Source organism: Podarcis filfolensis, assembly GCF_964270895.1.
Source record: "Podarcis filfolensis genome assembly, chromosome: 17".
Taxonomy (NCBI): Eukaryota; Metazoa; Chordata; class Lepidosauria; order Squamata; family Lacertidae; genus Podarcis; species Podarcis filfolensis.
In genome coordinates, this window is record NC_139621.1 from 3,207,309 (window position 1) to 3,218,307 (window position 10,999).

The following is a 10,999-nucleotide window of genomic DNA, read 5'->3' on the forward strand; positions in this document are numbered from 1 at the left end:
GTAAACAAGCCTGGGTGTTTGAATAGGTAGAGCCCATGCTCAACACTTCAAGATATTTACTGAAGTGAGCCTGCTTCTGATGCTGCCACACACCTAGTCTACCTAGTCACACCATGACCAATCCAGCCTGTGCTTGGAATCCCAGTGACCAAACCTTGTGAGATATTAGCAGGGCTGTGTAGTTTTGCAGAAATGTGGAAAAGCAGTAGAATGTGATACTGGCCACAGAACTCAGCTTCCTTAAGAATCTCAAGCTTTCTTTTTTCCTTTTTTTAAAGGAAGCAAGTTTCTAGCCCTTATTGTTGCAAACACCGTATTTTTCGCTCTGTAAGACGCACTTTTTCCCTCCTAAAAAGTAAGGGGAAATGTGTGTGCGTCTTATGGAGCGAATGCAGGGTGCACAGCTACCCCAGAAGCCAGAACAGTGAGAGGGATCGCTGCACAGTGCTCCCTCTTGCTGTTCTAGCTTCTGGCTTAGCCACACAAAGCTTCTTCAGGGCAGCGGGGAGCCTTCATCCCGCTGCCCTGAAGAGGCTGCACAGCTATCCCAGAAGCCAGAAGAGCAAGAGGGATCGGTGCGCACTGATCCCTCTTGCTCTTCTGGCTTCTGGGATAGCCATGCAAAGCCTCTTGAGCGCACCGGGGGCGCTCCTGCCTCTTCGCTCAAGAGGCTTTGCGTTGCTTTCTTGTTTTCCTCCTCTGAAAACTAGGTGCGTCTTATAGGGCGAAAAATACGGTATGTACTTCTGTGGGTTGTGCCTCACTTCAGTGCCCTGAATAGTTCCTTCTCCCCCTCCATGACTATAAAAAGAAAAATAAACTAAGTAAGATGTCATTCAAATTTGCATAATGTATACAGGTTGTAGAAATCCCACTTATCTTGGCAGAGGATTTGGATTACCTTCATGTAAATCAAATGCTGGGGTTTTTATTTGGACACCTAGTCTTGAGTATCAGTCCCTCTTCCTTGGTGGTAGGTTCAGGGACTGACCAAGCAGGAGGAGAGAGTAAGGGTGACGGTGGTGGCCGGTGAGTGATCTTCTTGTACAAAACACCATCATCTGCCAAATGATGGTTGCTGCAATAATCCAGTTTCGTAAGTGTGAGATTGAGATTCTGATGGTGCTACACATCAGGGCAGCCAGGAGATCTTGTTGGCACCTGAGTTACCACACCAAGTATTTCCATTGATAGAGCATTAGTGGGATGCTGGGGGTTTTTACAGACTGACAAAGTTGTGCTGTTTCTGTATAGGGTTGGTAATCTACAATAGACAAGATAGGAAAGCAGTCAAGGACTGACAGGGAGCAGTGAGGAGAGGGAGAGGGAGGGGGAGGTCAGCGGAGGAATCAGTTGAGTAGCCTTTCCCAGCCTTGTGTCCCCAGAGGTTGTTGGACTGCAACCATCATCATCCTCAGCCAATAATCAGAGATGGTGGCGGCTCAACAGCATCTGGAGGGCACTAGGTTGGGGAAGGATGCAATAAAAGGTTGGTGAGGCTTCTTGAAAGGCTTGACTGAAGAAGGGAGTCCCTGGGTAAGTTAGGGGGTGAGAGGTCGGCAGAAGTGAGGGGTCATAAATAGGGTTCCTGATGTTTAGCATGCTGCTCACTCCTCTTAGGGCTTGCCCACACTGCCTAGGAAGCATGGGTCCAAGCGGTTTCCCCTTGACCCACACTTTGTGGGCACAGATCTGAGCAGTTATCCCCTTGCCCCACTTTTCCCAGGGAAAACCTGCTCTTTAGCCAGGGGAGGACTTTGGGCTTTCAACTTTCCGTGGCACTCTGTGCGAGGCCAAAATTTAGCCTTCACCTTCCGTTCGGCACATGCTCTATGCCATAGTTGCAACACCCTCTGGTGCCCACCCCCCCCCCAGTTCAGCACTCAGTGCTGAGGAACTGGCCCTGCTGCCCTAAATCCATGGAAAAGCAGATTGCCATTTGCTTCAATTGAGCTCTGAAGAGCGGTTTTCCTTTGGGGTGGGTAACAACGGAACAAGAGGAAGTGTGGAGAAGCCCTTAGTATATTTACACACAGACCCTTTATTGCAGTCTATAGACCCAAATTACACAGTACAACATAGCCTTAGTATATGCATTTCTGCCCTTAGTCCCCTGCAGGAAACTCGAAATATGACGCTGGTTTTCTCTCTTTTCTCCCCCATCTCTTGCTTCATTAATGGAGGTCCCTGGAGAGGTAAGAGGGATATCTGGGGACTGCATATTGCCTGAGGAAGGTGGGGCTGGACAAGGACACACACCCTTGCTTCCTCCCTCCCTTTTTCACTGTCTTTATCCACAAATGACCCTTAAATAGCTTTGTTCTTTCCTCATCTTTTGCAAATCCAAATGAAAAATAGGTGTCAAGACAGATTACATTTTAAATGCTGTTCTCTTCTACTGTCTGCCTTGCATTAGCATTCCAGTGATGAGTTCCAGACTAACAGGCAGTCTTATTAATGTTAGCTTGTGAAAATGGCTTTTAATTTCTTGGTAGATCTCCCTTGAAATGCTACATGCCTGATCTTTCCACCCTGAGGATATATATATGCAGATTATGCGATAAATGTCTGGAATCCTGCAGGGATGAAGGCTTCACAATGCCATAGCATGTTTACTTCGAAGTAAATCCAACTGGGGTTGGGGGGGGTAATTCCCTGGTAAGCATGCGTAGGAATGCAACCTTCACGTGTTCAAAAAAGCACATATATTGTCCTTGCGTGTCTGCAACTGCTCTGGCAGATAGGCCAGTGTTATTTTCCCTAGAGGGAGGTCTGAGGAAATGCTGGTTTGCCTAACAAGGGCCTGTGAATGTGTTGCTGAGGCAAGGCTCAAATGACAGATGCTCTGATTTGTAGGGAATGGACAGTACTATCCACACCAACCCATCTAAACCCCATAGAACACAGTGGGCTTAACTACTGAGCAAGCATGCATAGGATCATGTGGCACGTCTGTGAGCCACTGTAATATCCACTTCCTGAGGATCGTTTGTTTCTGCCCCCCCCCCCCCGTGTTGTTGGGTTGTGGTTTTTTGCTGGGGATGGTGGCTGAGTGAAGACTTGGCTTTTTCAAAAGGCATTCTCCATTAGCTAGCTGCAGGGCTTTTTGAACTGTGGTTGTTTTAACTTGATTTTATCTTATCTTCTTATCTGCTTTCCTACTTTGGTTTTATTGATTGTTTTTAGACAGACAGATAGGGTTTTGATCACCAAAACAAGAAAACACTCAAGAATATAAAATCACTATTCAGTAATCATCAAAACTGATGACCACATTTGCGGGGGTGGAGCACGAAATCCCCTATATTTTCAGCTGCACATTTTTCATTCATTTTTTTCTTTGTTGCCAAGCAACAATTCAACATTTTCCAAATTCAGCCAATAATCCTTTTCAGCTAACAAGCGGCTGAAGTTCCTAGAGCTTTGAACAATGAACACCAACATAGGAAATGCAGCAGATGTTCAACGAGCCCATATGCCCATCTCAAAGCTTCCCCACCCTCCAATGTTTTCTATTTTGATAATAAGTGAATATTTATTGTTAGCCTCTTTGGGCACAGCTTATAAATAAATTCAGTCAATCAGTTGAAGCATGCAGTACTCTTCCATAATGAACTGCAATGGGCAGTCAGTGAAACTACTAAAGATACAGCTCTCCTAATTATATATTTAGGAAAGAGCAGGTGTGTGCTACTGGAGCAGTGCAACGTTCACACAATTCAACATTAACATCTCAGATTGTATAAAAACATTCTTCATTGCATTTGTAAATTTGACTTTTGCTACTGCTGCCTCAGTACTACAAAATTGCTCATAAGAGAAACTGTATGAATGAATGGAATCAAGCATTCCAAGAGGTCCCGTTAGAAGTACAATTTAAAGCTTGTTGTAAAAGGCAAAGTTTGGACAACCTGTTACCCATTATTAGCCAATTATAAACAATGCAACTTTGAACTCCAATTTTCCTTTAATTATTATTTTGCTGATGGCGTTTTTATGAATTTGGAGAATTGATTTTAGAGTGTTTTGGTAGTCCCTTCTCCCAAAGCCCTTTTCTTTAAAGTAATTTTTGAACAATGTTGGGATTCCAGATACTGTGCACATGAAAAAAGTGGATCATACCCAAGAATTTAGCTATATCCGAAAGCAAGAACCTTCAGCCTTTTCATACTCAGGACCCACTTGTAACCAAAACATGAATTTTGGAGACCCATTTTTTAATCTTTTACCATATATTTGCATGGTGGTAGTGCTCTTGTTGCGACCCACAAGTTGAAGACCAGTGTCCTAAAGGAAACAGTTACATGTGGAGAAATGCAGTCCATCTCCTATTGAAACCAATGGCAAAACTTGGTTTTAATGAACAGGAACTGCACACAGTTGTACAGGGGAGAGAGGAAGTGTGTGCGTATATATAATGCCATCAGGATAAAAGTGACCCAAGAGCTAATTGTGCATGATTTGACCTCTTTCTCTCTTATTGTCTTCCTTCCTTGAAGTTCATCAATGCTTAGAATTAGGTAACAATCTCCCCCTTGCCCTCCAGCCCTTGCACTTTTGTTCTGATCTGCTTTCCTGGAGCACCAAAGCAGCATAGTCTCAGCTACCTGCCATCTAAGCCTTGCAGAAGGCACCCTGGGGTTCCCTGCTTCCTCCCTTTGGGAGATACTGAATAGATGCTTTTTCCTAGTGCTGCAGCCTGCATGCTTTCCTCTTTGCGGTGTGCAGTGGGCATGGGCCTTCGTAGCTTTGTCAGAATTGATGACAACAGAGATTCACTTTGGTCCCTGCCTCATTAGTTCATGGGCATGTTTGCACACTTCTACAGCCAGGGCTTTGCTCAGCCCCTCTAGGGTTCACTTGACTGAGTACGCCTGCTTATTTCTAACAGATGTCACCCCGGTAGTACAATTGGACTTTCCTTTGAACCTGATTTCTCTGGGCAGCAATCTGCAATTCTGTACAAGTTCAGAAAAACTGCAGAACTTGGTACTAGCTACATAGCATCTTGAGAATCTCAACTCCTATTTAAATGGGTTTGGGGAGCTTGTTTCTGGGCCTTATGGTTGTGAAGATAGAGCAGCCATTTAGTGAAATTGTCAAACCCCAAAGGAGTATTGACAGGATTTCATGAGACCAGAAAGTAAGGCCTTCAGTGATCCACGGTGCTCATTGCCCCTTCCTACAGCAAGCAAAGTCAGAATAAATAATATGAGCTAAGGAAATAGATGCAGATTTGCTTAGTTTGCATGATGCATACAGGTTGCAGGATCTGGCATTTCCTGATATGACATTTGGGGTTCCTTGCTGCATTATTAAAGCACACATAGCCTTATCTCCATTACACACCCACACTTTCTTCTCAGTCATGCCTGTCAGGAGCTGTCCTACTGTCCAGTAGGACCCTGGCAGAGACCCATGCCCAACTGGCATGTTCTCTCCCTCCTGGTCAATCGTTCGGGAGCTTCAAAAGCTTTCTTCTGCCCAAACATCACAGCGACTGATGCCAACAGACATCAGCACACTTAGGGATCCGCAGAGTCTTCGCAGCTTACATAACAGAACTCAGTAGCTCAGCATTTTGGCTAATCTACTTTATTTACATATAATACACTCGGAGCATTTTGACTTAGCTCCTTCCTCTTTCTCATCAGACAGCAAAGAGAAAGAACAAAGGACAATAGTCCACAGAACACAGTAACACAAACATCCTGTCTCCGTCACTTCCCACTCTGTGGAGTCAAAACATACACTGTCATGTGATAGACAACAATCTCATGACTGCAATCACGGAGCAGAAATCTTAACATTGCCATCTCTGGCTCACTTACAGCCCATGTTTCGCAGCCATAAAACAAATTTCTTACATGTCCTTTATGTGCATTTTTGCTCCTGCCACTTTCCACATCCACTCCTCTGCTTGGGTTTCAGTCATGCATGCCTGCCTGAAAAGTGTTTCCTGCTGTCTGTTTCGTCTTTGCACGCTTACATATTGCCCTTTGGGGCATATCCTTGGCCTAGCCCATTTTTGGTGTGTATATTGCCTACACTGTCTGTCTGTCTGTCTGTATCTGTCTCTCTCTCGCCATGCTTTGTATTGCAAATTGGGATCACTTCTCACAGTAAGAGGAAAGACAGAGCCACACCATACATTTAAAGCTCATGACGTCCCTTAAACTGCAGCTCCCAGAATTCTTTGGTGGAAGGTGTTTGCTCTAAATGTACATTGGGTGTATTTTAGGTGTATGGTGCTGATCTACCTGAAGATGTGGGACATGGGGGGAGGGGCAGGGGAGAGATTGTGCATGTTTAGGGAAGTTTTTTGATGACTGGTGTTTTAATGTATTTTTAATCTCCTGCTGGAAGCTGCCCAGAGTGGCTGGGGAAACCCAGCCAGATGGGCAAGGTATAACTAATAAATGATGATGATAATGTCTGCAAACATATCCCTGAGATTCTAAGCCAATTGCATCTCTCAGGTATGTGTTGACCGCCTGCCCACAGTCTCCTCTTCAATGTTAAAATGTGTCCCTTTGGGCCAATTTCAAACATTCGTTTTCTCTTACGTGCAGCGATCCTCAAGGGTGTAATCCTGGAAGCACAGACTTCAGCAGGTCCTCTCCCGGTCCCACAGGAGAGCACTCAACCTTGGGCTTCCCAATTTGCATTTTCTTTTGCACTTTCCTTTGTTGTAGGCTCACAACCAGCATTCGATGCTCTTGGGAGCACAGGACTTTTATGATGACATTTGTAAGGGCCAACCTAGACACTTACAGGCATCTTAAGCACATGTTTGCCTGTTTGCATACAAAGCAGGGTGTGTGTGAAACTAAGTCCCTCCCCACCTTACCTCACTGAGCTCTGGTGCTTTAAACAGTCCTTTATTTTGGGCATTCTCATTCACCTTATGGCACTTCACACATTCCAAAGAGGCTCTGAGGGACATGTTTGTGAGGGCTTTGTACACACTTCACATTTAAAGCACATTACTGTGGATTACTGTGGCTGAGCATGTTAGTGCCTGAAGTGCATAATCAAAAGTGCATTCTCCTTCTACCCACTGAGATGGGACACAATCCACCAAGAGCTTCTCTTGCACAAGACCCATTGAAACAAACAGGACTACTTCTCAGTGACTTAAGCCCCAGGGGACAGGTCTGTCTGTCTTCCACTCTGCTGCACTTAAATGACAGCCCAAACCTGTTGCCTGAGGGCTTCTCCATGCTTACCTTTTGCCCTGCTCTTCCCATGCTTTAAAGCTCCATCTTTTGCCCCAGAGCTTTCCCCGTGAAAACCCACTCTTTAAAGTTGAAGCACAACGAAGAGCAATGCTCCAATTCAGTGGTAAAGAGCGGGTTTTTGTGGGGAACTCTCCAGAGGAAAGGTTAAGTGTGGATAAGCCCTAAAATGACTTATTCCTCCTCCTCCTCCTCCTCGTTGTTATACCCCGCTCATCTGTCTGGGTTGCCCAGCCACTCTGGGCTGCTTCCAGCACATTATAAACCACAGAAAACATCAAACATTAAAAACTTCCCTAAACAGGGCTGCCTTCAGGTGTCTTCTAAAAGTCAGATAGTTGTTTATTCCCTTGGCATCTGGTGGGAGGGCGTTCCACAGGGAGGACACCACTACCAAGAAAGGTTCCCTGTAACTTCCCTTCTTGCAATGAGGGAACCTTGGAGCTGGACCTCAGTGTCTGGGCTGAATGATGGGGACAGGGCTACAAGCGCGCGGCAGATGCAGTTTCTCTCACAGCCGTTCCCACAGTGTGTCAAGCCATATTTGTAATGTGTGGACTGGTCCTCTGGCATGCACTTCACTTCTCCCCACCCCCAAATATTCAAGTCTTGCAGTTTTGCATGCTGCCTTATAGTGGAGTGGGGAACCTGTGGCCCTTCAGGTGTTGGGACTCCAACTCCCATCAGCCCCACCCAACGTAAGAAATGGCCGGGGATGATGGGAGTTGGAGTTCAATGGCACCTTGAGGGCCACAGGTTCCTGCACCCGTGATTTGTATGCTTCCCTTTGAGGCCTGCCTTGCCTAGCAGAATGTAGAGCACACCAGTTGCTGCTCTTGCCCTTTCTCATCCCTCTCCTTTCCTCCCTGCAGTGATAATGAGGAGAAACCCTTCACAAGCAGCCAGCCCTCCCTGAATGGAGAAATTAAGGCCCTGGGAAGCGACGACAGCTTGGCTGACTATGGGGGCAGCGTGGATGTCCAGTTCAATGAGGACGGCTCCTTCATCGGCCAGTACAGCGGTCAAAAGGGCAAAGAAGGAGGGGGAAACGACAGCTCAGGGGCTACGAGCCCCACCAATGTGGTCACTGCCCTGGAATAAAAGAGGGGGCACTTTCCCAAAGGATACCCCCAACCCCGGGGGAAGAGGATTTCCCTGTGGATTATTGGGTTGAGGACACAGGGATAACCCCCTCCTCACCAAGGGAAAGAAACAAAGAAATAATAATTGCTCAAGCAGAAGTGGTAATTGGGGGAATTCACCCCTTTGTTTACTAGCTGACCCCCCCACCCCATCAGGGAGGGTTAGAAAATCAGGGGATTCCCATAATTATTCACCAGCCCTGAGCAAAGTCATATCTCTCTTTTCTGCACCCCTCTCCCAAAACCCAGTTATCCTTCAGCCAAATTGGGTGTGTGTGTGTGTTTGTGGTGGGGAGGGCCGGGCAGTGACAAGCTCAGAGGGGCTTAGTGGGGCTCAGGGTTCAAAATTGCCAAAAGAACGGATGACCCCCTTCCCAAGCCTCAGAAATGTTCGTTCTTCGTAGGTGTTTAGGAAGCAGGTGCTAACTGGTACTGCAAAGTCCCATCTCCACTCCGCCCCCCAAGACATGGGAAGCAGACAGAACAGCTGGTGGAATAATAGGGGCCGGGAGTCCATGGGGGTCTTCTGCCTGCCCCTGCGGAAGGAAGGAAGGAAGGCTTGTGGGATAGCTGAAAAGATGGCTGTGGGAAAGGAATGAGTATCAGTGGGCTGGAAAGTTCAAAAGCTGTGGGTCTCTTGATTCTGCTATGCACCCCCTTCTTTTCATGGATTAAGCCAACTGAAGTTTCCTAAATTTGCACCTAGCAAGGGGAGGTGTGCCCCAGCTGCACCCCCAAACCCCACTGCATAGATCTGTCAATCCTTCCCTCCTTGCTTGCTTGATTTCCCAACCCATGCCTTGTTCAGGGGGCAGTTCCCTTTGACCAGTGGCTTTCAAACTTTCTGTCTCGAGGCTTGTCTGCTGAGGCATTCTTGCACATCTGCCGTGGAGGTCTGCGTTGCCAAGCATTCTGGGACATGGTCCAGGGTCCACACTAAGCATCGCAGTGGAAGATTGGTGGTCATAAGCAAGGGGTTCTTCAGGAGAAACCTAGCTGCCATGACTCACTGAGGAATCCCCAAATTAGTTTCCAAGAGGCCCCAGCTTATACCCCTGGGAACAAAGTTTGAAACCCATTGCCAGAACTTAGTCCCCTTCTGGTGCTGAATTTCCCACTTAGGGTGTGTGTGTGCGTGCATCTCTCCTGTTCCTTTTTCTTCCTCTTTGGGTGCCACCTTAATTCATGTCCCTCTTTTTTCTGATGACCAAACCCACAGTTTCTTCCACTGGGCCAAATATCTTACCATTTCACAGACACCCCCTCCTCTTTCTCTGTCCCCCACTCCCAGCCTCCCCACAAACAATAGAGAAAAGAAAAAAACCCAAGAACCTCTGTGCTTCTTGAATGCATCTCACGCAGCTGCCTTGCGACACGTTCTGTCTTTTGAAAGTGGCCTCTTCACCGAATCAACCCCCACCCCCATCTCCAGCCTCTGTCTGATGTAATTTTTTTCCCTCTTGCTTGTTGGGGATGAAGCAAACCCTTGCTTTTTTGCATAAAACGTTTTTTAAAATAATAATAAAAAATAATAACAAAAGTACTCTGATGTTTTGAGCAACCCTACGCAAAATAAACCCCATCTTTTCCCTGGTCTGTAAATATTTCGAACCCTTGTGCTCGAGTTTGTTTTAGGTATCTTAGGACTGGTGTTTTGAAGTCTTCTAGTTGGTCTATTTAGGTGGCTTGGAATTTAAAAAAAAAAAGGAAAAAACATTTGAAAAGTCCCCTTCCTCCTACTCTGTGATTCCTTCCCCCACCCAGCTCCAAGCCTCCCTGCCCTGTGTATCCTTCTCTTTTGTCGGGTCTGTTGCTATCTACCTTTCTCTCTCAATGGCTTTTTTAATATATATATATATATGTATATATAAACAGAATTATAAAATGGTAAATAAATGCTGGAATTGGAGCTTGCTTGGAGTGATGATGGGGAAATGTGGCTCACGGTAGGCGTGTTCTCTTGGGGTCCCTAAAGCCAAACCGGTTTTCCTCTTGCCAATCCGAAGCACACTCTTCACCTCTCTCAGTGACAGTTGCCCAGAACAGAGGTGGCATCGTGCTGTGGGAGGGGCCATAGCTGAGTGGTGGGCCACATGCCTTTCATGCCTAAGATCCCAGGTTCACCCTCTGGCATTGCCAATTAAAAAGGGGCCTGGGAGCAGGTGATGGGGAAGGACTTTCCCCCGAGAATCTGGGAGCTGCTGCCAGCCAGTGTAGACCAGGGATGGGGAACTGGAGGCATGTGCCCACAGGGGGCAGAATTAGGGGCAAAAGTGGGCACAACTAACTACTGCAAATTTTACCTTGGTCCATGAGGCTATTTTCTATACACTCTCACACACCAGCCCTCTCTCTCCTCCAGGCTGGTCAATGAGGCATTATTTGAGTTCAAGGAAGCCTACACACTCGCGAAGGGAGGAAGCAGAGCTGGTGTGGCCTGTGGTGAGCGGGTGTGCGGCTGAAAAGAGAGAGTCCCAAGGGCCACACAGAGAAGCCTGTGGGACCACATTTGACCCCAGGTGTAAATCAACTTCCCCAATCGGTGGACATCTCGAGCCAGATAAAGTGCAAATGCAGCGTTTGACATTATCAGCAGGGAGTTTGGGAAGATGCCCCTGT

At 46.7% G+C, this 10,999-nt stretch overlaps 1 protein-coding gene across 15 annotated transcripts in view; it reads left to right on the forward strand.

Annotated features, from left to right (window-relative positions):
* The window catches only part of L1CAM (L1 cell adhesion molecule), a 96,274-nt gene extending 85,985 nt beyond the window's left edge, over positions 1–10,289 (forward strand). For 9 of the 15 annotated variants that reach the window (XM_083592369.1, XM_083592373.1, XM_083592365.1 and 6 more), the window contains one exon: positions 8,111–10,289. In XM_083592369.1, the coding sequence (XP_083448495.1) occupies positions 8,111–8,339 (229 nt within the window). In that variant the 3' untranslated portion in view covers positions 8,340–10,289. Of the gene's footprint in view, positions 1–2,183; positions 2,196–8,110 lie in introns of all 15 variants that reach the window. The other 6 variants (XM_083592361.1, XM_083592370.1, XM_083592363.1 and 3 more) reach the window with 1 other exon arrangement.
* Positions 10,290–10,999: the final 710 nt, after the last annotated feature.